Genomic DNA, 27,229 nt, shown 5'->3' with positions numbered 1-27,229 from the left:
AGTCCAGGACAGCATTAATAGCGTAAGACGCAAATGCCGACGTCTGTGTGGCTGCGTCAATTTGCGCTTGACCTGCTGAGATAGCTTGTAGCACCCATACGGCTGCAAATGCTGGTGTAAAAGAAGCGCTGATAGCTTCATAGATGGATTTCAACCAGAGCTCCATCTGCCTGTGAGTGGCATCTTTGATTGATAGACGCTATAAGATCGTTCACTATGGCGTCCCCGTCAGGCGTATCAAGATTGAGAGCGGCCTCAGGATCAGAATCCTGATCAGCTGTCTCCGCTTCATCATCCAGGGATTCCCCCCGCTGAGACCCTGACCAATATGAAGATGTCGAGGGAATTTCCCAGCGAGCTCGCTTAGACGGTCAGGGGCTGGGGTCTGTATCAGAGACCTCACTCTGGGATCTATGAGACACCCCGGGGAGACCTCTGGTCCAACTGAGGTGGGCCAGGGAGCAATGATTCAACAGTGCCCCTGTGCTGAGATACCGGTCTGGATTGCTCAGTGGATCCTGCCGGCAGAGGGGTCGTACATGCGGCGCAGGCAGCATAGTAAGCCTGTGGTTTGGCGCTCCTGCCTTTTATGGGCGCCATGCTGTTGACTTCCCTGAGCAACACAATATATATACAGAATCAACTGTGCACCATACAGTGTAAAGCATATCTTATAAACATATGATTTAAAATTACACTCCTGCACAAATGTGGCTAGCACCACAGATGCTGCATACCCCCCGCATAAAGCGGTTGTGAGGCCACCAGGGTCCCTGCCTGGGTCTGTCAGAATTTGTCCCCCTCTGCAGCATTCAAGGAGCTGACAGGAATGGCTGCCGGCTTCTGAGGAGAGGACAGTGAGGGGGGTGGAGTATGCAAAGCATGCTCCAGCCCTCAGTGCTGCTCATTCTGTGCAGCGTCCCGCCCTTCCCCTGCTTGTCAGGGCTGTGGGCGGGAGGAAGAAAGACTAGGCCGCAAAAGCCGGGGACTCGAGTAATAAACGCGGCCGCCGTAAAAGCGCGGCCGCGCGGAAGTCCCCGGCGCACTACAAGTCCCAGCCGCGCCTCAGTGTCAAAACATGGCGGCGGCGATCAGCGCGGTAGTCTCCCTACATAAACACACTCAGCGATGCTGAGTGTGTAATGGCACGGCTGCCGGCGTCCTGAGAGAGGAGGAAGCCGTGGGCGTGACCCTTAGAAAGTGCGGGAACTGGTGCCTCACAGTGCAGTGAGGGGAGTGGAGTATGCAAAGCATGCTCCAGCCCTCAGTGCAGCTCGTCTGTAAAGCGTCCCGCCCTTCCCCTGCCTGTCAGGGCTGTGGGCGGGAGGAGGAAACACTAGGCCGTACAAGCCGGGGACTCAAGTAATGAGCGCGGCTGCCATAAAAGCGCGGCCGCGCGGAAGTCCCCGGCGCACTATAAGTCCCAGCCGCGCCTCAGTGTTAAAAACATGGCGGCGGCGGTAGTACGGTAGTCCCCCTACATAAACACACTCAGCGACGCTGAGTGTGTAATGGCACATTAACCCGGTCAGCGCCGTGGTCCCCGGTGCACTAGCACACCCAGCAATGCTGGAGTGTTGCTGTGCGCGGTCCCCACAGGGACACAGAGTACCTTCAAGTAGCAGGGCCATGTCCCTGAACGATACCCGGCTCCTATCCAGCAGAGTCTTAGGAGCTGTGGATGGAGCACGGTCTCAGTGCCTGGAGACCGGTAAGATCCCACTTCACCCAGAGCCCTGAGAGGGATGGGGAAGGAAAACAGCATGTGGGCTCCAGCCTCCGTACCCGCAATGGATACCTCAACCTTAACAACACCGCCGACAAGAGTGGGGTGAGAAGGGAGCATGCTGGGGGCCCTATATGGGCCCACTTTTCTTCCATCCGACATGGTCAGCAGCTGCTGCTGACCCATCTATGGAGCTGTGCGTGCGTGTCTGACCTCCTTCGCACAAAGCAAAAAACTGAGGAGCCCGTGGGAGCACGGGGGGTGTATAGGCAGAAGGGGAGGGGCTTAACACTTTTAAGTGTAATACTTTGTGCGGCCTCCGGAGGCATAGCCTATACACCCAATTGTCTGGGTCTCCCAATAGAGCGACAAAGAAATATATATATATGAATAAATATCCGCATACACTATCCATACATGCCAATTCCTCTTGGCTTGTTCACGATGTTCATGTGGATGGATATGCAGACACCTCTCATCTCATAATTCCAATAGAGAGACACGAAATACTAAAATTACAAAAAAAATATATATGTATGTATGTATATATATGTATATGTATATATATGTATGTGTGTGTGTGTGTGTGTGTGTGTGTGTGTGTGTGTGTGTGTGTGTGTGTGTGTGTGTGTGTATATATATATATTATATATATTTATATATATATTACATATACACACACATACATAACTTTTAAGTGGTCCCAGCTGGAGGCTAGAGAATATGTCCTATATTGCTCCGATAACACTCATTTCCACATTTCTTTGCAGCACATACTGTAAAGTCAGCTACTAAGAATATCACCTGAAATAATTCAGTTCTTAACCTGTACTTGCCATTCATTTCCATCAAGGTTTTTAATTTTGCTTGAAAATGAAGGTTACTAATACATATAAATCTGGAACCAGTTACATCCTCTGAATATAGAGTTAGCCAAAAGGAAAATTACATGACGATTTAATTAAAATGGACCAGATAGCTAACAATGGTGGAGGAAAACCAGATAAAGTTATAAAAACTACTGGTTAACGGTATGAAAGTTTGTATTGATTGTATTGTTCATGAGTATTGTACTTGTTTTTATTATGTACACCCCTTTTCACATGTAAAGCGCCATAGAATAAATCGCATTATAATAATATACAACATGATACAATTTATTTTAAAAGAAAATTGTTGGACTACTTCCATCTCCTGACATATTATACTATGGAAATTCTTAGTTCGACTGTAAGTCATAGTTTCTATGAATTTTAACATTTTATTATTTGTTAGTTTCTTTTATTGTATATGTCTATATTATATGTTTGTATTGCATTACATCATCCAATATCAATGTGTTTCATTTTGGGTTTTTTTATAACTGTTCTATAAAATTTGAAAACCTAATAAAAATTATTGAATTATAATCGAATATATAAAAAGGTAGGGGTGGGTGTGTGTGTGTGTCTCCGCTAAAGGAATCCGCACCGTTGCATTTACAATCACGAAATTTTGCACAGACGCCTCATGTGACTCAGGGAACGTCAGACTATGTTTTGATGGGAAAGTTTAACACCGCGCTTTACAGTTACTCTCCAAAATCCTGCCTCCATTAAACTATATGGAGGTGGGAGCTACAGGCTATTAATAGCAACTGTCAGTGGTTGCTATAGGAACAAAATAAACTGTTAGTATAAGAAGCTTGTGTGTGAGGTAATATGATGTCATGGGGTGACAGATAGAGAGAGTCAGAGAGACAACCTGGGCAAGAAAGAGACAGCCCGGGAAAGAAAGAGACAGCCCAGGAAAGAAAGACAGCCCAGGAAAGAGACAGACAAAGACAGATGGGGAAAGAGATAGACACAGAGACAGAGAGAGACAGACAGATATAGAGACAGATAGACTGATACAAATACAGACAGAAACAGAGACAGACAAGGAAAGAGACAGACAGAGACAGACAGACAGCGACACATAAACAGAGACTGGGAGAGAGACAGAGAGACAGTTACAATCCCGGGCAACGCCCAGGTACTACAGCTAGTAATAAATGTATTAATACAAGTCTCACAATCTGTTCTGTTAAATGTTCCGCTTTTGGGTTTAAGAGATTCCATGTTATTGTGTACTGGTAGCATATTTCTGTATTACTGGATTGAAAATAATTTTTTCTTTTGGTCTCAATCTCATACACAAAGAATGAGAATAAAATTAAAGATTGTGAAGACCATAAAATACTCCTGGGCCCCGATGATAAATGAGACAAAAGAGCTTTTCAGCCTTTTAAGGTGCTTGGTTGTTGAAGGATACCATTAATTTTATCATTTAAATGAGTAATCATTGGCACACTTGTCTTTGTACTCCTCACCCAGTTGCCACCACACACGACTGACACTATTTGAACCAAATACAAGTGCATCTCAATAAATTAGAATATCAGAAAGTTAATTTATTTCAGTAATTTAATACAAAAAGGGAAAACACAATATATAGAGTCATTACACACAGAGGGATCCATTTCCAGTGTTTATTTCTGTTAATGATTATGGCTTACAGCCAATGAAAACCCATAACGCATTCTCAGAAAATTAGAATATTATATAAGACCAACTGAAAAAATAATTTTAAACTGAAATGTTGGCGCCTACTGAAAAGTCTGTACAATAAATGCCTCAATACTTGGTCAGGCTCCTCTTGCATGAATTACTGCATCAATGCGGTGTGGCATGGAGGCGATCAGCCTGTGGCACTGCTGAGGTGTTATGGAAGCCCAGGTTGCTTTCATAGAAACCTTCATCTCGTCTGCATTGTTGGATCTTGACAATACCCCATAGATGCTCTATGGGTTTATGTCAGGCGAGTTTGCTGGCCAATCAAGCACAGTGATACTGTGGTTATTAAATCAGGTATTGGTAATTCTGGCAATGTGGACAGGTGCCAAGTCCTGCTGGAAAATGAAGTCTCTATCTCCAAAAAGCTTGTTGGCAGAGGGAAGCATGAAGTGCTCTAAAATTTCCTGGTAGACGTTGCGTTGACTTTGGTCTTGATAAACCAAGTGGACCTACACCAGCAGATGACATGACTCCCCAAACCATCACTGATTGTGGAAACTTCACACTAGACCTCGAGCAGCTTGGATTGTGGCCTCTCCACTCTTCCTCCAGACTCTGGGACCGCGATTTCCAAATGAAATGCAAAATTTACTTTCATCTGAAAAAAACACCTTGGACCACTGAGCAACAGTCCTGTTCTTTTTCTCCTTGGCCCAGGTAAGACGCTTCTGATGTTGTCTATTTTTCATGAGTGGCTGGGCACAAGCAATGCCACAGTTGTAGCCAATGTCTTGGATACGTCTGTGTGTGGTGGCTCTGGAAGCACTGACTCCAGCAGCAGTCCACTCCTTGTGAATCTCCCCAAATTTTTTAACAGACTTTTCTTAATCCTATCAAGGCTGCGATTATCCCGGTTGCTTGTGCAGCTTTTTCTAAAACACTTTTTCCTTCCACTCACCTTTTCATTAATATGCTAGGATACAACACTCTGAACAGCCAGCTTTTTTAGCAATGACCTTTTGTGGCTTACCCTCCTTATGGAGTGTGTCAATGACTGCCTTCTGGACATCTGTCAAGTCAGTAGTCTTCCCCATGATTGTGTAGCCTACTGAAACAGACTAAGGGACCATTTTAAAGACTTATGAAGCCTTTGCAGGTGTTTTGTGGTAATTACTGAAGGAGAGATAGAGTGAGAGAGAGCGAGATACAACGACCAGTGTCCGCCTCCTACAGACACTAAACTGAACTGGAGTCCTGTGTGCCATTTGGAGGGTGTATGCTACTGGGGAGGAGCTAACCTTTTTTTGCTTAGTGGCAGCAGCATACTACCCATGGTCTCCTGTGTTCCGCCATATGTATCATAATGGTGATAAAAATCCTGATACCATTTTCCTTCAGGAAACTTATCTCTTAAACATGACCCATGTATGAGGGAGTCAGAGGCGGGAGTCAGAGGCGGGAGTCAGAGGCGGGAGTCAGAGGCGGGAGTCAGAGGCGGGAGTCAGAGGCGGGAGTCAGAGGCGGGAGTCAGAGGCGGGAGTCAGAGGCGGGAGTCAGAGGCGGGAGTCAGAGGCGGGAGTCAGAGGCGGGAGTCAGAGGCGGGAGTCAGAGGCGGGAGTCAGAGGCGGGAGTCAGAGGCGGGAGTCAGAGGCGGGAGTCAGAGGCGGGAGTCAGAGGCGGGAGTCAGAGGCGGGAGTCAGAGGCGGGAGTCAGAGGCGGGAGTCAGAGGCGGGAGTCAGAGGCGGAAGTCAGAGGCGGAAGTCAGAGGCGGAAGTCAGAGGCGGAAGTCAGAGGCGGGAGTCGGGGACCCTGAGGAGTCGGGGACCCTGAGGAGTCGGGGACCCTGAGGGATTCTATGCCCACCTGCAAGATAATGACTATACAGAAAGATTTCAAAAATGCCACTCTGTATCACAACACTCTAGAAAGAGAAAACCAAGTTGCTCTTTATTTAAGTTTCCTTGGGAAATTAGTTGTAGAGATTTTTTTTGCTTATGTAGAAGTTGCAGACAATCAAATTATTTTAGTCACATTAAAAATAAGTTATCTCCAGTGGCAAAATTAAAAAAAAGTGATCACATTTCTTCATTTCCAATTTAAATCATGTCCCAAGATCATGCGAGGCAACCCCACTATGTACAAAATATGGTTTTATTAAAAAAAAAAGGGATCTTGTAGTGCGGAGAACCTGTATCTCAAGTCTGTAATTTCTTTCAAACCAAGGAGAGTTTCCATACATGTCCCAGGGGTCTGGAGCATGACTTTGATGTCACTTCACACCACGGTCCCTCTTCTTCACGTCCTCCGTGTCTTTTGTCTTTTTTGAAGTCTCTTTGCATCCTCTGGGTTGGCGGTGTCAGCTCCGGTCTGTCCAAGAGCACGGACGCCTTGCAGACGGCTTGTCAGCTGCAACAGCAGGGGAACCAACTAGCAAAAGGGAGACAAGGGAATCAAAAAATTGTGATATCTGACCTCCTCCAGATAAAAATCTACACATGAAACAGCATTCCAAACTATACACTGCTGGGAAATATTGAAAATGGCAAAAGTGAAGGTGACAGTCCATGTTCGTGACCAAGGAGTCTGAATTTGTGATAACTTGACGAAATGCACAATTGAGTTACTACATAGCAATATTATAGTAGTTATATTCTTGTATACAGGGGGCAGTATTCTAGTAGTTATATTCTTGTACACTGTCAGTATTATAGTAGTTATATTCTTGTACATAGGGGCAGTATTATAGTAGTTATATTCTTGAATACGGTCAGTATTATAGTAGCTATATTCTTGTATATAGGGGCAGTAATATAGTAGTCATATTCTTGTATATAGGGGCAGTATTATAGTAGTTACATTGTTGTACATAGGAGCAATATTATGGTAGTTATATTTTTGTACATAGGGGCAGTATTATAGTAGTTATATTTTTGTATATAGGATCAGTAATAGTAGTTATATTCTTGTACAAAAGTGGCAGTATTATAGTAGTTATATTCTTGAACACGGTCAGGATTATAGTAGCTATATTCTTGTATATAGGGGCAGTATTATAGTAGTCATTCTTGGGGGCAGTTTATAGTAGTTACATTCTTGTACATAGGAGCAATATTATGGTAGTTATATTTTTGTACATAGGGGCAGTATTATAGTAATTATATTCATGTACATAGAGGCAGTATTATAGTAGTTACATTCTTGTACATATGGGGCAGAATTATAGTACTTCTATTCTTGTACATAGGGAGCAGTATTATAGTAGTTCTATTCTTGTACAAATGGAGCAGTATTATAGTAGTTCTATTCTTGTACATAGGGAGCAGTATTATAGTAGTTCTATTCTTGTACAAATGGAGCAGTATTATAGTAGTTCTATTCTTGTATATAGGGGCAGTATTATGGTAGTTATATTCTTGTACATATGGGGCAGTATTATGGTAGTTATATTCTTGTACATATGGGGCAGTATTATAGTAGTTCTATTCTTGTATACAGGGGGCAGTATTATAATAGCTATATTCTTGTATACAGGGGGCAGTATTATAATAGCTATATTCTTGTATATAGGTATATAGGGACAGTATTATAGTAGTTACATTCTTGTACATAGGAGCAGTATTATGGTAGTTATATTCTTGTATATAGGAGCAGTATTATAGTAGTTATATTTTTGTACACAGGGGCAGTATTATAGTAGCTATATTCTTATATATAGGGGCAGTATTATAGTAGCTATATTCTGGTATATAGGGGGCAGTATTATAGTAATTCTATTCTTGTATATAGGACCAGTATTATGGTAGTTATATTCTTGTACACAGGGGCAGTATTATGGTAGTTATATTCTTGTACACAGGGGCAGTATTATAGTAGCTATGCCAAGGCCCAGACACAACATGCTGGAGGTCTGCTTTACTGAAGCGCTCTTTTGACCATAGTCCCCTGAGGAATAAGCATATTATGAAACGCGTTGGGAGGTCTAAGAGCATATCAGGTCAGATGGTTGCCAATTGAGGGGTATTGTGAGGCTGTTATGAATTGCCCCGCCCTCTATATATTGGACAACTAAAGTTTTCTTTATATATTTTATGAGCTTTGTCTATATGACTATACTATCTTTTGTATATAACTCAGTTTTATGTATTTGACAACTTGTCTAGTGTTGTCTGCTTTTCTATCACCGTGGTGGGAGGTTCTCCCCCCCCCCTCCCCCCGTGTGAAGTTTGTCCTTCCATGGTGATATTAGGAGCTTCACATCTGCTCCAATCTGTTTGGTTGTTCTCTACAACCGTATTTGTTGTGTGGTTTGATATTTTTAATCATTAACCATTAAAGGTTATATTTTAATTGTTACCACAGTGTTACACTATTGCTTGGCTGCATTTATATATCAATTGTGAAGCATACGACATCTTTTTGAAATTACGAAGTATTATAGTAGTTATATTCTTGAACACGGTCAGTATTATAGTAGCTATATTCTTGTACATAGGGGGCAGTATTATAGTAGTCATACTATTCTACAGTCATGGCCAAAAGTTTTGAGAATGACACCAAAATTATATTTTCACATGATCTGTTGCCCTCTGGTTTTTAATTGTGTTTGTCTGATGTGCACATCACATACAAAAATATAATTGCAATCATATTATGAGTACCAAAAGGTTATATTGACAGTTAGAATGAGTTAATGCAGCAAGTCAATATTTGCAGTGTTGACCCTTCTTCTTCAGGACCTCTGCAATTCTCCCTGGCATGCTCTCAATCAACTTCTGGACCAAATCCTGACTGATAGCTGCCCATTCTTACATAAGCAATGCTTGCATTTTGCCAGAATTTGTTGGTTTTTGTTTGTCCACCCGTCTCTTGATGATTGCACACAAGTTCTCAATGGGATTAAGATCTGGGGAGTTTCCAGGCCATGGACCCAAAATCTCTATGTTTTGTACCATGAGCCATTTAGTGATCAACTTTGCTTTATGGCAAGGTGCTCCATCATGCTAGAAAAGGCATTGTTGGGCGCCAAACTGATCTTGGACAGTTGGGAGAAGTTGCTCTTGGAGGACATTCTGGTACCATTCTTTATTCATGGCTGTGTTTTTAGGCAAGACTGTGAGTGAGCCGATTCCCTTGGCTGAGAAGCAACCCCACACATGAATCATTTCACGATGCTTAACAGTTGGCATGAGACAAGACTGGTGGTAGCGCTCACCTCTTCTTCTCCTAATAAGCTGTTTTCCAGATGTCCCAAACAATCGAAAAGGGGATTCATCTGAGAAAATGACTTTACCCCAGTCCTCCGCAGTCCACTCCCTGTACCTTTTGCAGAATATCAGTCGGTCCCTGATGTTTTTTCTGGAGAGAAGTGGCTTCTTTGCTGCCCTCCTTGAAACCAGGCCTTGCTCAAGCAGTCTCCGCCTCACAGTGCGTGCAGAAGCACTCACACCAGCCTGCTGCCATTGCTGAGCTAGCTCGGCACTGCTGGTAGTCCAATCCCGCAGCTGAAACAGTTTTAAGATACGGTCCTGGCGTTTGCTGGTCCTTCTTGGGCGCCCTGGAGCCTTTTTGGCAACAATGGAAGCTCTCTCCTTGAAGTTCTTGATGATGCGATAAGATTGTTGACTGAGGTGCAATCTTTGTAGCTGCGATACTCTTCCCTGTTAGGCCATTTTTGTGCAGAGCAATGATGGCTGCACGTGTTTCTTTAGAGATAACCATGGTTAACTGAAGAGAAACAATGATACCAAGCACCAGCCTCCTTTTAAAGTGTCCAGTGGTGTCATTCTTACTTAATCATGACTGATTGATCGCCAGCCCTGTCCTCATCAACACCCACACCTGTGTTAATGGAACAATCACTAAAACAATGTTAGCTGCTCCTTTTAAGGCAGGATGCAATGATGTTGAAATGTGTTTTGGAGGTTAAAGTTCATTTTCTTAGCCAATATTGACTTTGCAAGTAATTGCTGCTAAGCTGATCAATCTTTATGACATTCTGGAGTATATGCAAATTGCCATTAGAAAAACTTAAGCAGTCGACTTTGTAAAAATTAATATTTGTAGCATTCTCAAAACTTTTGGCCATGACTGTATAGGGGCAGTATGAGAGTAGTTATATTCTTGGAGAGAATTATGGGACAGACATCTGCAAAATTATTTCCAAAAGGCCCTATAAAAGTTTGCCACTGATGGAAGGATGATCCAAAATGCTTGGTCATTATGTCCCACACCAGTAGAGGTACAAGGAAGCAGAACATTACACTTTTTTTGGCTCCTATACATTCAGCAAATCAGAATTTTATTTTCCAGACAGTAGACCGAAACTTGCATTTACATTCTGATTAATATGAGTCTTGCTGGCATCAGGGACTACTGTGATTCTAATTAAGCGGCATAATGTGTGTTAGCAAATTACAGTGTGACCCATCCATAGATGCTGGCATTTTCTACAGCGAGCTTCCTAATTATACCCAGGGTTTACCTAATGCACTTGGCTGTATAAACGCTTAAACTTCCTCTACAACCTGCTGCAGTTTAACAGGACGAGAGGCATGAAACTCTCGAGTCGGATCTTTTCAGTGCAATTAATGACACAGTCTGACCTATTCTCCAGCCAAAAACTGTTTACACATGTCAGGTTAACAAAGTGTGACGGATCACTCCACACATCTCACCAGCGTCTCCGGCATCCTATGTAATGAGAAACCACAGGCACACACTGGTCATTATTCAGGCCCTTAATCCATCACTATCGATACACTAAAAGGTCATTCTCATAATGAGACGTTTCAGCTTCAGTGTAGTAACCCAACAAGGTAGATCTCTGCAAAAGTTACTAAAAACGACAAACTATCCAAACTCATCTACCATGTACCCATCTAAATCTCAAGTAATTAGTCCACCCTCTAGCGCCAAAATTTTCTCAGTAGTGTCCTCATTCCAATACCTGGGGATATATGAATTCAGAGTCTGCTATGTTTATGGAGGAGAATGTAATCCCATTAATGAACCTAGTAGTGTCCAGGGTTAATATACTGCTCAAAAAAATTAAAGGGCACAGTTAACCAATCGAATATAACTCCAAAGTTAATCAAACTTCTGTGAAATGAAACTGTCCATTTAAGGGCCCGTTACACGCGTCAATTTATCTGGTGATCACATTGTGCAACGTGACACGCCCAGATCGTATTGTTCGATTTGCCGGTTTCGCTTATTGGTCGTTTATTTGCTGACACATGTAACTATCTCAAATCGACGCATCAGCGATCAACGATATATTGTTGGACCCAGGCGATCGCTTGAATTTTGTTCGACGTTGGCAGCGTGTCAAACGTACCAATATGTCAGCTGCTTCCCCAAAACGAACAATATTTTAAAAATGAACGACGTGTCAACGATCCACGATTTTCATCCTATTTGCGATCGTTCAGAGTCGCTTGCAGGTGTCACACGCAACAACGTCGCGAACGATGCCGGATGTGCGTCACGGAATCCGTGACCCCGACGACATATCGTCAGATAAATTGACGCGTGTAACGGGCCCTTTAGGAAGCAACACTGATTGACAATCAATTTCACATGCTGTTGTGTAAATGGAAGACATCAGATGGAAATTATAGGCAATTTCTGCAGGTGGGGACCACAGACCACATCTCAGTACAATGCCTTCTGGCTGATGTTTTGGTCACTTTTGAATGTTGGTTATGCTCTCACACTCGTGGTAGCATGAGACGGACTCTACAAACCACACAAGTGGCACAGGTAGTGCAGCTCATCCAGGATGGCACATCAATGCAAGCTGTGGCAAGGTTTGCTGTGTCTGTCAGTGTAGTGTCTAGAGGATGGAGGCACCTTCAGGAGACAGGCCTGTACACCAGGAGACGTGGAGGGGGCCATGGGAGAGCAACAACCCAGCAGCAGAACACTACCTCCGCTTTTGTGCAAGGAGGAACAGGAGGAGCACTGCCAGAGCCCTGCAAATGACCTCCAGCAGGCCACAAATGTCCATGTGTCTACACAAATGGTTAGAAACAGACTCCATGAGCATGGCATGAGGGACCAACATCCACAGATGGGGGTTGTGCTCACTGCCCAACACAGTGCAGGACGTTTGGCATTTGCCACAGAACACCAGGATTGGTAAATTCGCCACTGGCGCCCTGTGCTCTTCACAGATGAAAGCAGGTTCACACTGACCACATGTGACAGATGTCAGAGAGTCTGGAGACGCCGTGGAAAGCGATCTGCTGCCTGCAACATCTTTCAGCATGACCGGTTTTGCAGTGGGTCAGTAATGGTGTGGGGTGGCATTTCTTTGGAGGGCCGCACAGTCCTCCATGTGCTCGCCAGAGGTAGCCTGACTGCCATTAGGTAAGGAGATGAGATACCCATACCCTCTGTGAGACCATAGGCTGGTGCAGTTGACCCTGGGTTCCTCCTAATGCAGGACAATGTCAGACCTCATGTGGCTGTAGTGTGTCAGCAGTTCCTGCAAGATGAAGGCATTGAAGCTACAGACTGGCCCGCCCGTTCCCCAGACCTGAATCCGATTGAGACAGGTCTCACTCCATCCACCAACGTCATGTTGCACCACAGACTGTCCAGTGGTTGGCAGATGGTTTAGTCCATGTCTGGGAGGAGATCCCTCAGGAGACCATCTGCAACCTTATCAGGAGAATGCTCAGGTGTTGTAGGGAGGTCATACATGCACGTGGAGGCCACAAACAATACTGGGCCTCATTTTAACTAGTTTCCACTTCAATTTTGTCTTGTTTTGATTTTCATTTTGACTTTCCACTTTCATTTTGTGTGTGTCTTCAAATCAAGACCTCCATTGGTTAAAACATTTGATTTCCATTGATCATTTTTGTGTGATTTTGTTGTCAGCACATTTCAACTTTGTACAGAACAAAGTATTCAATGATAATATTTCATTTATTCATTCAGATCTAGGATGTGTTATTTGAGCGTTCCCTTTAATTTTTTGAGCTGTGTACATGGGGCTAAACTGCTATTTAATATGTACCAGTTGAAGTCCGAAAGAATTTCTTTTTAACAGTTCACTCTTTGGTAACTACTTCTTTTGGAGATCCTCACAAACCAAGTTTAACCGCTTACCGACACAGGACATATTGGTATGTCCTAAGTCGTGTCTCTGCCTTTGATATGGACTCTCGCACATAGCCTGCATCTTTCCCTGCACTGGTTGGCTGATCTGATCAACCGACATTTGCCTCTAACAACCGTGGGTGGATCAGAGATCCACCCGCGGCTGTTAACTAGTAAAATCCTGCTGCCAATCTCTGACAGCGGGATTTAACAGGCGCCAGTGGGAAGTGCGTCATTCCCCGCTCCCATTGGTGTGCCTGTGACATGATTACAAAGCACGGATGGGATGTCATGACAGCCAGCGGTCAGCTGATGACCCATATCAGTCATGATAAACTTGCTCTGGATGTCGACTGCGAAACGGCATTCATAGGAAAGAGCAAATACTTGCCACTCAAATAGTTGAATGAACTGGTATTTTATTGAGTAAGCGTTAGCAGAAATAGCACAGACGTTTCGGTCTAACATCATCTATTTCTAGATTTAGGTCTACTTTATCAGTGTGCAGAGTAGACGGTCTGCTCAGCTTGTGAGTGAAAGGAGCGCTGGTGTAGATCACGGTGTCCACCACTGTGTGGCAGAGTGAAACTCTCTGACTTTTACCCTTTTCGAGGAAAGATGACCCTTGCTGATCCTGGACACATGCACTGTGATAGATGTATGTACGTATATATGTATCTGGGGTTTTTGTGAACCAACACCCTGTTTTTCTATGGGTAAATGGAGTATAGCAGTTCATTCTTATCCCTTATCTCATACAACCTGTGGAAATGCGCTGTGGTTTTTCTGGCCCTGGACATTTCTTTTAAAAGCATTACTTCATATCCTAGAATGTTAACGTTGGAAGGGATCTCCAGGATTATCGTGTCCATCCCTCTGCTTACAGCAGGAGTCATTAAATCATCTCAGATGGATGTCTGTCTGGCCTCTGTTTGAAGACTTCCATTGAAGAAGAACTTTCCTCCTCTTATGGTAACCTGTTCCACTCAATCACCCTCAGTCAAAAAGTTTTTTTTCTAATATCTAATCTGTATCTTCTCCTTTTCAGTTTTGTTTCCATGTGCAAATGAGAATAAGGATGATCCCTTTACATTTCGACATCCATTCAGATATTTATAGACAGCTATTAAGTCTCCTCTCACACTTCTTGTTTGCAAGGTAATCATTTCCAGATGCTTTAACCGTGCCTCGTAGGACATAGTTTGCAGTCCGCTCACCATCCTTCTCTGAACAGTTTTTCAATGTCTTTTTTAAAATGTTGTGCCAAAAACTGAACACAGTATTCCATATGAGGTCTGACCAAAGAGGAGTAGAGGGGGTTAATTACTTTATGTGATCTAGACTTTATGTTTGTGTTAATACATCCCCAAATTGTGTTTTCCTTTTTTGGTTCTGCGTCACACTATTGACTGATGTATAGTCTGTGATCTATTCGTATACCAAAGTCTTTTTCACACGTGCTTTTGCTTAGTTCTCTTCCTCCCATCATGTAGATATTTTCAATTTTCTTGCCCAGATATAGAATTTTGCATTTCTCCCTGTTAAATGCTGACCATTGTTCCAGCTTATTTAGATCCTTCTGAATCTTTATGTCTTCTCTAGTGTTAGCATATTTACAGATGATGTAAAACTAGGATATATAGCGAAGTTTACCTACAGTTCCTTTATCTAGATCAGTTCTAAAGAAAATGTTGACCACCACTGGGGCCAAGACGGATCCTTTTGGGACCCCAGTTGAAACACTCTTCCAAATGGATGTGCAACCATTGCCACTAAGTACGATCACTGAGCCAGTTATGAAAGCACCTAGCCATCGTAGCCTTGTCAATCCCATACTTGGTTATTTTTTTTCAATAAGGAGATACACTTTATCAAATTGCTGAAGTTGAGATATACAATATACACACCGCATTTCTCTGATGCATCCAGGGAACATTAGAGAGTTTTTCCACTCATGACATCACTTCAATGCATGTCCCATGACAGTGAGGGTCAGCTGCATTTGCCACTTTCTTACCAACATTACTTGTGCAGAGCCTGATCTTTCCTCCATTAATATCACAATGTTCTTGTAGTGTAGTGGTAATTTAGCAGGTAATAGGCTTAGACTGATGGTATTGTGCTACTATAAAACAAATGAAAGTGCCACGTGTTTGTCTACAAATGGATTCAGCATTTGTAGTGAAGCTAGAAAATTTTGGGCTATGCATTACCCATCCATTAGTCGGGATTTTATATGAACGTCTTGCTAAATCCATTTTAATCCTTTTTAAGCTCAACAAGGAATGTTTCCTGTTTCTATTCTATACGGATAGGATGAATTATGACGTTATATCCCAGAGAAGACTTTGATGAAATATGCAAGCCGGCCAGGACATCACAGGTTCATGTTCTGAATCCTAGGTCATGACCCTGTGGTTGGTGGCGGGTGGTAGGTGCTGCACAATACGATAAGCTGCATAGGTTGTAGTTACCTTGTCATACTTGTAACCGGCCAACAATAGCAGGAGGGTCAGAGGAAGCGCCAGGTACGATCCCTGAACTACGTCCTGCTCGGGTAGCTTTCTCTGCAATTCAAAGACATAGATCATTCATGAGGTATATATGTAACGAGGTTCAAACATCGCATCTTAGACTTACCATGTTACTCATCTCCTAAAATACAGTGATGACAAAAGTATTGGCACCCCTGCAATTCTGTCAGAGAATACGCAGTTTCTTCCTGAAAATGATTGCAATCACAAATTCTTTGGTATTGTTAGTTATCTTCATTTATTTTGCTTGCAATGAAAAAACACAAGAGAGAATGAAACAAAAATGAAATCATTGATCATTTCACACAAAACTCCAAAAATGGGCCAGACAAAAGTATTGGCACCCTTAGCTTAATACTTGGTTGCACAACCTTTAGCCAAAATAACTGCGAACAACCGCTTCCGGTAACCATCAATGAGTTTCTTACAATGCTCTGCTGGAATTTTAGACCATTCTTCTTTGGCAAACTGCTCCAGGTCCCTGAGATGTGAAGGGTGCCTTCTCCAAACTGCCATTGTGAGATCTCTGCACAGGTGTTCTATGGGATTCATGTCTGGACTCATTGCTGGCCACTTTAGTAGTCTCCGGTGCTTTCTCTCAAACCATTTTCTAGTGCTCTTTGAAGTGTGTTTTGGGTCATTGTCCTGCTGGAAGTCCCATGACCTCTGAGGGAGACCCTGCTATTTCACACTGGGCCCTACATTATGCTGCAAAATTTGTTGGTAGTCTTCAGACTTCATAATGCCATGCACACGGTCAAGCAGTCCAGTGCCAGAGGAAGCAAAGCAACCCCAAAACATCAGGGAACAGCTGTCCTGTTCGACTATAGGGACCGTATTCTTTTCTTTGAATGCCTCTTTTTTTTTCATGTAAACTCAATGTTGATGGCTTTTCCCAAAAAGCTCTACTTTTGTCTCATCTGACCAGAGAACATTCTTCCAAAACGTTTTAGGCTCTCAGGTAAGTTTTGGCAAACTCCAGCCTGGCTTTTTTATGTCTCGGGGTAAGAAGTGGGGTCTTCCTGGGTATCCTACCATACGGTCCCTTTTCATTCAGACGCTGACGGATAGTACGGGTTGACACTGTTGTACCCTCGGACTGCAGGGCAGCTTGAACTTGTTTGGATGTTAGTCGAGGTTCACCATCCGCACAATCTTGCGTTGAAATCTCTCGTCAGTTTTTCTTTTCCTTCCACATCTAGGGAGGTTAGCCACAGTGCCATGGGCTTTACACTTCTTGATGACACTGCGCACCGAAGACACAGGAACTTTCAGGTCTTTGGAGATGGACTTGTAGCCTTGAGATTGCTCATGCTTCCTCACAACTTGGATTCTCAAGTCCTCAGACAGTTCTTTGGTCTTCTTTCTTTTCTCCATGCTCAATGTGGTACACACAAGGACACAGGTTGAGTCAACTTTAATCCATGTCAACTGGCTGCAAGTGTGATTTAGTTATTGCCAACACCTGTTAGGTGCCACAGGTAAGTTACAGGTGCTGTTAATTACACAAATTAGAGAAGCATCACATGATTTTTCAAACAGTGCCAATACTTTTGTCCACCCCCTTTTTATGTTTGGTGTGGAATTATATCCAATTTGGCTTTATGACAATTTTTTTTTTCATTGAAGACAAATTAAATGAAGATAATAATACCAAAGAATGTGTGATTGCAATCATTTTCAGGAAGAAACTGAGTATTATCTGACAGAATTGCAGGGGTGCCAATACTTTTGTATATAATAAATGTGTACCCTGTGAGTGAGCATTATTCCTTATGTACACAGCCTTTGAGAAGTCTTTCCCAGTAATGGCCAGGTTTTTGGGCTGCAGGCCTTTCCTACCCAATGCACCAACAACATATAGCTATTATTGCAATGTTACTTTTCTGGAAATGTACCCTTATAACGGTTGCCGAGTGGTTAGCACTGCAATCTTGCTGTTGTCCTGGGTTCAAATCCCACCAAGAACAAACATCTGAAAGGAGTTTGTATGTTCTCCCCGTGTTTGCGTGAGTTTTCACCCACACTCCAAACATACTAATTGGGAATTGAGATTGTGAGCCCCAATGGGGACAGTGTTGTTGATGTATGTTAAAGGGAACTAACCAGTAGGATTTTCATATATAAAGTAAAGCCAGTGCGCTATACTGGCGCTAGGATGTTGAATCTAAGCTTACGATTTGTTCTGAGATTGGATGTTTTATATCAGAGCTATATGCAAGTAAAGTTACAGCAATGCACTGCTATTTGATTGGCAGGTGCAACAGGAAGAGAATATGTGGCTCAGGTCTTGCTATCTATTCCTTCCCCTGTCTATGTGCCTGCCCCGGAATGAACATCTATGACTCTGACAAGGGGAGGAAGGCCAGGCAGGCAGATAGGGGCAGGAATAGATAGCAGGACCCGACCCACATATTCCCTTCCGGTTGCACCTGTCAATCAAATAGCAGTGCATTGCTGGAACTTTACTTGCACATATTTCTGAAATGAAACATCTAATCTCTGAACAAAAGGTATGCTTACATTCAGCATTCTAGTGCCAGTATAGCACTGGCTTTACTTTATATATGAAAATCCTGCTGGTTGGTTCCCTTTAAGCGCTATGGAATTAAGGGTGCTGTATAAGTAAAATAATAATAACAAGAGTATGTTCATAAGTCTACACAGGCCATACCAGCTAGTATATTCTTCTGATCACACCCTTATTACTCTACAGAAACTGCTTGATTAAATTAGTGCAGATGCTACTGTGATCACAGGACCAAGTAAATAACTGCAATAATAAAAATTTCCTCCTACTCTGCCCAATATTAAAACAATTGGTGTATGTAGGTTATATATAAAAATGAAGCTACTAAACAAAATACCCCAAGAAACTATATAATAGAGACGAGAAGAAGGGAATTTTGTTTACTTACCGTAAATTCCTTTTCTTCTAGCTCCAATTGGGAGACCCAGACAATTGGGTGTATAGCTATTGCCTCTGGAGGCCACACAAAGTATTACACTTAAAAGTGTAAGGCCCCTCCCCTTCTGGCTATACACCCCCAGTGGGATCACTGGCTCACCAGTTTTAGTGCCAAAGCAAGAAGGAGGAAAGCCAATAACTGGTTTAAAGACCAATTCAATCCGAGGAAACATCGGAGAACTGAACCATACCACATGAACAACATGTGTACCCGAAAAAACAGAAAAACCCCGAGAAAACAGGGCGGGTGCTGGGTCTCCCAATTGGAGCTAGAAGAAAAGGAATTTACGGTAAGTAAACAAAATTCCCTTCTTCTTTGTCGCTCCATTGGGAGACCCAGACAATTGGGATGTCCAAAAGCAATCCCTGGGTGGGTAAAAGAATACCTCATGATAGGGCCGTCAAACGGCCCTCTCCTACAGGTGGCCAACCGCCGCCTGAATGACTTATCTACCTAGGCTGGCGTCTGCCGAAGCGTAGGTATGCATCTGATAATGCTTGGTAAAAGTAAGTAGACTCGACCAGGTGGGTGCCTGACACACCTGCTGAGCCGCAGCCTGGTGCCGTAATGCCCAGGATGCACCCACGGCTCTGGTAGAATGGGCCTTCGGCCTTGAGAGAACCCGAAGCCCAGTAGAACTGTAGGTTTCAAGAATTGGTTCCTCGATCCCCCGAGCAAGGGTGGATCTGGAAGCTTGCGACTGTTTACGCCGACCAGCGACAAGGACAAAGAGTGCATCCGGGTGGCGCAGGAGCGCCATGCGGGAAGTAGAACCTGAGTGCTCTCACCAGAACCAACAGATGCAAATCTTTCTGAAATTGATGGACTGGACGAGGACACAAAGAAGGTGAGGTGATATCCTGATTGATATGAAAATGGGATACCACCTTAGGGAGAAATTCCGGAACCGGACGCAGAACTACCCTGTCCTGGTGAAGGACCAGGAAGAGAGTTTGTATAAGAGCGTTGCTAGCTCGGAAACTCTCCTAAGAGACCAGAACGTTAGTAGAAGGCCACTTCCCGTGAAAAACGGGAAGGGAGACATCCTTCAAAGGCTCGAAAGGCGGCATCTGGAGAGCAATTAGAACCTTGTTCAGATCTCAGGGCTCAAACAGCCGCTTGTACGGAGTGCTGAGAAGACAAACTCCCCGTAGGAACGTGCGTACCTGAGGAAGTCGTCGTTTCTGAAAAAAATACAGATAGCGCTGAGACTTGTCCCTAAAGGGAACTGAGCGACAACCCATTTTCCTACCTAGATTGCAGGAAGGAAGGAAACATAGACGATGCAACCGGCCAGGGAGAAACACCCTGCGCCGAGCACCGAGATAAGAACATCTTCCACGTCCTGTGGTCAATCTTGGCGGACGTTGGTATGCTAGCCTGTCCCATGGTGGCAACCACGTCCAGAGGTAATCCTAACGACACTAGGTTCCAGGACTCAATGCCACACCATCCGGTTGAGAGCCGTAGAATTCAAATGGAAGAATGGCCCTTGAGACAGCCAGTCTGATTGGTCTGGTAGTGCCCCCGGTTAGCCTACCGTGAGGCACCACAGAACCGAGTACCACAACATCCTCGGCCAATTTGTAGCGACGAGGATGGCGCGGCCGCAGTCGGTCTTGATCTAGCGCAGTACTCTGGGCAACAATGCCAGAGATGGCACCTAAGGGAGCTGGAACTGCGACCAATGCTGAACTAAGGCGTTTGCCGCCAGAGCTCGATGATTGTGAAACCGTGCCATGAAGCTGGCACATTGTTGTTGTGCCGTGACGCCATTAGATCGACGTCCGGCCTCTGTCAGCGGCGCCAGATCTCCTGAAACCCGTCCGGGTGAGGAGACCATACTCTTTCGGCCACACCTCAGCGACTTAGAAAGTCAGCTTCCTAGTTTCCACACTTGGGATGTGAATTGTGGATATGGTGGATGCCGTGTCATCCACCCACATCAAACCTGCCGGACTTCCTGGAAGGCTTGCCGGTTGCGCGTTCTTCCTTGGTGGTTGATGTATGCCACCGCTGTGGAGCTGTCCGACTGAAGTCGGATATGCTTGCTTTCCAGCCGCTGTTGGAAGGATTGTAGGGCAAGATACACTGCTCTGTGTTCAAGAACATTGATCTGAAGAGTGGACTCTTGCTGAGTCCACGTACCCTGAGCGCTGTAGTGGAGAAAAACTGCTCCCCCCTCTGATAGACTCGCGTCTGTCGTAACTATCGCCCAGGACGGGGATAGGAAGGACCTTCTTTTTGACCAAGAGGTGAGAAGAAGCCACCACCGTAGAGATTCCTTGGCCGCCTGAGAAGAACGACGACTCTGTTGAGGGACGTCGACTCCTCGTCCCATTGGCGGAGAATGTCCCATTGTAGTGGACGCAGTAAAACTGCGCGAAAGGAACTGCCTCCATTGCTACCATCTTACGTAGGAAGTGCATGAGGCGTGTCAATGTGTGCGACTGGTTCTTAAAGAAGAGCTTGCAGCCCGTAGTGAATGCTGTTTGTCTAGCGGCAGCTTCACTATCGCTGAGAGAGTAAGAAACTCTATGCCTAGATATGTTATCGATAGGGTCGGGGTCGGATCTGACTTTAAAAAGTTGATGATCCACCCAAAACTCTAGAGAGTCTCCAGCGCAACGTTCGGGCAGTGTTGGCATGTTTCCTAAGAGAGTGCCTTGACAAGTAGATCGTCTAAATACGGGACCACAGAGTGACCCTGAGAGTGCAGGACTGTGACTACTGCTGCCCTGACCTTGGCGAAGACCAGTTGGACTGTCGCTAGCCGGAAGGTAGAGCTACGAACAGAGGGTGTTCGTCTCCTATAACGAAGCGTAGAAACGCTAGTGCTCTGGATCAATCGGCACGTGTGGATAAGCATCCTTGATGCCTAATGATGCTAGGAAATATCCTTGGGACCTTGAGGCGATGACATGGCGGAGGGATTCCATCCGGAACCGCCTGGTGTCCACGAGCTTGCTGAGCATTTTTAGATCCAGAACGGGACGGAACGGCCCGTTGTTATAGGTACCGCAAAGAATTTGGGGTAAAAACCGTGACCTTGTTCCTGAAGAGGAACGGGGGTCATCACTCTTTCTGCCTATAGAGTGCACCCTGTTTGCAGAAGAGCAGCGGCCCCGGCCGGGAGGTGGAGAAATTCTGAAGAATCGAGTTGGAGGACGAGAAGTGAGCTCTATCCTGTACCCGTGAGACAGAATGTCTCACACTCAATGGTCATTGACCTATAGCAGCTAAATATCGCCAAGGCGGGAGAGCCTGCTACCGACCGAGGCCGCAAGTCATGAGGAAGCCGCCTTGGAAGCGGGTTTTCCGACTGTCGCTTTTTTGGGCGAGACTGAGCCCGCTAAGAATCTTAGCACCTCTGATCCTCTTGAGTCCACCTTGGACGAGGAAAAAAGGGACCTGCCCGAGCCTCGAAAAGGCCGAAAACCCCGACTGCCTCTTGCTCTGTTGGGGTTTGTTGTGTCCGGGCTGAGGAAAGGATGAATCCTTACCCCTGGACTATTTGATGGTTACATCCAACGCTCACCAAACAGTCGGTCAGCAGAAAAAGGCAACTGGTTAGGCAACCTTTTTTGGAAGCAGAATCTGCCTTCCATTCACTTAACGAGCAGACCAGGCTCTGCTTAAAAACACGGAGTAGCGGAGGCTACCGCCGCACGGTTCGCAGAGTCCAGGACAACCTGAATCGCGTAAGAAACAAATGCAGACATTTGAGAGGTTAAGGATGCCACCTGCGGCACAGATGTACGTGTAACCGTGTCAATCTGTGTAAGACAAGCTGAAATAGCTTGGAGTGCCCCAAGGGAGAGAATGCCGGAGCCAACGGTGCGCCGACAGCCTCATAGATGGCTTTCGACCAGAGATCCATCTGTCTGTCAGTGGCATCTTTGAGTTTGCAGTTCCATCTCCCACTGCAACTATGGATCTAGCTACAAGCCTGGAGATTGGAGGATGCCGCTCGGGACATTGGGTCCAGTCCTTGACCAAGTCAGGGGACAGGGATAGCGTGTATCCTAAGCCGTTTGGAGAAGCGCATATCTGGATAAGCGTGGTGTTCCTGGACTGCCTCTCTGAAGGCAGAGTGGTCCAGAAAAATACGTGAAGCTGACTCCTCCACTGGAGGAGTTGTGAGAAATAACCCACATTCTATAGATGGACGCTATAAGATTATTTACTATGGCGTCACAATCAGGTGTATCCAGATTGAGAGCGGTCTCAGGATCAGAATCCTGAGCCGCTACTTCCGCCTCATTACACAGCGAGTCCTTCTGTTAGGACCCTGATGAAACCGAGGCCGCTCATAGCGAGCCCACTTAGGCTGTCTGGGACTGACGTCCGTGCAGAGCCGTGACTCTGGGATGCGTGTGACATTCCCGGAGCTGTTAGTTATTCACACTGAGGGGGGCCATGGATCAATGATTCAACAGTGCCCATATTGTGAGAGACATGTCCGGACTGTTCTAGTATCATAGCCATAGTCTCAGAAAAACTGTCAGTAAATACTGCAGACACCGTCCTCATCCCCTGGCCATTAGTGCATACAATGGGAGTCTATGTACCTGCCGGCCGTATAGCCGTACATGCTGTACCAGCTGTATAGAAAAACATGTGGTTCTGCACCTTTGTTTTACACAGAGAATATGCTGATAACTCCTCCGCATAATCCAGGAGGGTATATACAACGTGCGACCAAACAGTGCAATGTATATAGTACAAGCATATCTTATAAGTGCAATTCTGCACTAGTGGGGTTAGCACCACAGGTGCTGCTTAACGCCTGTTACAGCGATTGTGTGACTATCAGAATGCCAGGGTCTTCCACACTTGTCTCTGTATCGTACAGAAACTGACACTAATGGCTGCCGGTGTCCTTGTAGAGAAGGAAGCCGTGGGCGTGCCTGAGAAAGTGCGGGAATCCGGATTCACAGTGCACACAGTGAGAGAGGTGGAGTATGCAAAACATACTCCAGCTCTCAGGCTCTGCTCTATGCAGCGTCACGCCCCTACCCTGACTGTCAGGGCTGTGGGCGGTAACGAAGGGAGACTAGGCCCAGAAGCCGGGGACTCGAGTTAACAGCGCGGCCGCCGTAAAAGCGCGGGCCGCGCTGAAGTCCCCGGCGCACCACAAGTGCCAGCCGCGCCGCGCAGTCCCAGCGGCCGGCGCGACCACGCCCTAGAAGTGGCCAGCGTCCCGCCCCTCTCCTGACTGGCAGGTCTGGGGGGCGGGAACGAACTAAAGCAGGCCGCAAAAGCCGGGGACTCGAGTTATCAGCGCGGCCGCCGTAAAAGCGCGGGCCGCGCTGAAGTCCCCGGCGCACAACAAGTGCCAGCCGCGCCGCTGTTCCAGCGGCCGGCGCGCCCGAGTCCTAGACGTGGGCAGCGTCCCGCCCCTCTCCTGACTGGCAGGTCTGGGGGCGGGGAACGAACGGAAGCAGGCCGCAAAAGCCGGGGACTGTAGTTATCAGCGCGGCCCGCCGTAAAAGCGCAGGGCCGCGCTGAAGTCCCCGGCGCACTACAAGTGCCAGCCGTGCCGCAGTCCCAGCTGCCGGCGCGCGGCCGAGTCCCATAAGTGTGCCTGCTTCAGCTAAGCTGAATGAGGCTATGGCACAGGCGCCGGCAGCGCTGATGTCCCCCGGCGCACTACAACACCCAGCATGCTGCGGTGTGAGCGCCAAATGCACGGGGACACAGAGTACCTTGAGGAAGCAGGGCCATGTCCCTGATGTACTCCGCTCCATCCAGCATCTTCTCCAGGGGCTGTAGATGGAGCACGGTCTCAGTGCCTGGAGACCGGTAAATCCCACTTCACCCAGAGCCCTGTAAAAAAGGGATGGGGAAGGAATCAGCATGTGGGCTCCTGCCGCCGTACCCGCAATGGGTACCTCAACCTTACAAACACCTCCGACACAGTGGGGTGAGAAGGGGAGCATGCTGGGGACACTATATGTGTCCTCTTTTCTTCCATCCGACATAGTCAGCAGCTGCTGCTGACTAAAAAGTTGGAGCTATGCGTGGATGTGTTTGCCTCCTTCGCACAAAGCACAAAACTGGTGAGCCAGTGATCCCACTGGGGGTGTATAGCCAGAAGGGGAGGGGCCTTACACTTTTAAGTGTAATACTTTGTGTGGCCTCCAGAGGCAATAGCTATACACCCAATTGTCTGGGTCTCCCAATGGAGCGACAAAGAAACTTGAGTTAACACACTAGTATGCAAATCAATAAAGGGATGATTTAACCATTTGGCCGTTCCTTGGAGCTGTAAGTACCTGCACTAACAGAGAAACCAGAAGGCGTTACATTCTATTATTACGTTCTGCCGGTTAGGAGTATGAATTTGCTTATACACAATTTTTAGTAGATTTAAGGTGATCGCTGCGCATGTAGGATTGCATTCATTTGCTCCCTTGTCCTCTACCTTTGACATTTATAGCTGCTCCGAGGTGCCAAATTTATTTGCATGCATGTTACGTATATATAATGGCCCCTGTATAACCACCTATAAAGATCATCATTGATCCGTGGATATGTGTAAAAAGATGCACTTATAAAATGATCAAAAAAATATACAGCAAAAATAAAGATACATTAGTATGAAGTTATTATAATGAGCACATAATGGAAGAAACAAAAAATGCAAGACTGACCGTAGGATTGAAGGTGAAGGTGATGTGCTTGTGGTATCCCTGTTTGCTGAATGAAATCTGCGGCAGGGTGTAGTCATACTGAGACTTGGGGAGTGGGAAGAATCCAGCTGTACAACGTAGGTCTGAAAAAACATTACAAAAAAAAAAAGATTAATGTTCATATACACAAGTGGCTGATGTGTACAAACATCACACACACTAAATATTATAATTGTATATATCTATATATATATAATATTATATATATATAATAGTATATAATATATATATATATAATATATATATATATATTATATATATATATATATATTACTATATATACACACACATATACATATATATATATACACACATACATACATACATATACACACGTACATACACACACGCACATATACATATATATATAATACATACATATATACATACACACACACACACACTATATACATACACATACTGTATATATTATTTTTATACGTTTTATAAGTTAATTCTAAAAAAATAATTACCTCTCCATCTCTGAGCAAAGATTGTCCCAGAGATACGGACTGTATTGGGTTGTCCAAATTTTCACTTTTATAAAGCTTTACCTAGATGTAAAGGGGGAAAGAAAAAAACATCACTGTTTTCTGTCACATTCTCCAACTCATTTTGAAAACTAATAAATATCACACAATTTCAATAATAAAATCTGTACTTCAAGCTGATCAAATCTCAGCCTAATATTCTATCCATACATCGTAAAATATCACATTAGGGGAGATTTAAGTGTGCCTCACTTAACAAAACAAAAAAACATCTTCCAATGTTTTTGTACGTCTACATTGTGCCAAATTCATCAGAATAGTTCATGCAAACAGCATTATATATATATATATATATATATATATATATATATATATATATATATATATATATACATATATATATATATTTTATATTTATTATATACTAGAAGGTGGCCCGATTCTAACGCATCGGGTATTCTAAAATTTATGTATTGTGTAGTTAATGTATGATTTTTGTTTATATATATGGTAGGTATGTTTTGTGCAATGTGTATGTGTTGCGCGGTATGTGCGTATATATATGTATGCCGCGGTGTTTGTGTGTTGGGTGTTGTGTGTGTGCAGCGTTGCCTGTGTGTGTGGGGGTGTCTGTGTAGGGCGGTGTTTGTGGTTCCCAATGTGTGTGAGGTGTGTTGTGCGGTGCGCGTGTGGCGGGGTGTGTGTGTGTGTGTGTGTGTGTGTGTGTGTGTGTGCGTGCGTGTTTTGGGGGGAGGTGTGCACCCCCATCGCGCTCCATCCCCCATGCTGCGCACCCCCCATCGTGCTACATCCCCCATGCTGCGCACTCCCCATCGTGCTCCATCCCCCATGCTGCGCAATCCCCATCGTGCTCCATCCCCCCATGCTGCGCAATCCCCATCGTGCTCCATCCCCCCATGCTGCGCACCCCCCATCGTGCTCCATCCCCCCATGCTGCGCACCCCCCATCGTGTTTCATCCCCCATGCTGCGCACCCCAATCGTGCTCCATCCCCATGCTGCGCACTCCCCATCGTGCTCCATCCCCCATGCTGCGCACTCCCCTTCGTGCTCCATCCCCCATGCTGCGCACCCCAATCGTGCTCCATCCCCATGCTGCGCACTCCCCATCGTGCTCCATCACCCATGCTGCGCACCCCCCATCGTGCTCCA

The 27,229-nt window shown here is 45.1% G+C and overlaps 1 protein-coding gene across 1 annotated transcript in view; it reads right to left on the bottom strand.

Annotated features, from left to right (window-relative positions):
- Window positions 1-6,182: 6,182 nt before the first annotated feature.
- Window positions 6,183-27,229, bottom strand: part of LOC142245339 (BOS complex subunit NOMO1-like) — a 226,410-nt gene continuing 205,363 nt past the window's right edge. Inside the window, 5 exon segments of the mRNA XM_075317979.1 lie at window positions 6,183-6,687; window positions 15,843-15,935; window positions 25,528-25,620; window positions 25,623-25,649; window positions 26,040-26,120. Of these exon segments, the coding sequence (XP_075174094.1) occupies window positions 6,556-6,687; window positions 15,843-15,935; window positions 25,528-25,620; window positions 25,623-25,649; window positions 26,040-26,120 (426 nt within the window). The 3' untranslated portion in view covers window positions 6,183-6,555.

The sequence above is a fragment of the Anomaloglossus baeobatrachus genome, chromosome 7, assembly GCF_048569485.1.
Source record: "Anomaloglossus baeobatrachus isolate aAnoBae1 chromosome 7, aAnoBae1.hap1, whole genome shotgun sequence".
Lineage (NCBI taxonomy): Eukaryota > Metazoa > Chordata > Amphibia > Anura > Aromobatidae > Anomaloglossus > Anomaloglossus baeobatrachus.
The sequence above is the reverse complement of the archived record's forward strand: the minus strand, read 5'-3'. Positions and strand labels throughout refer to the sequence as shown.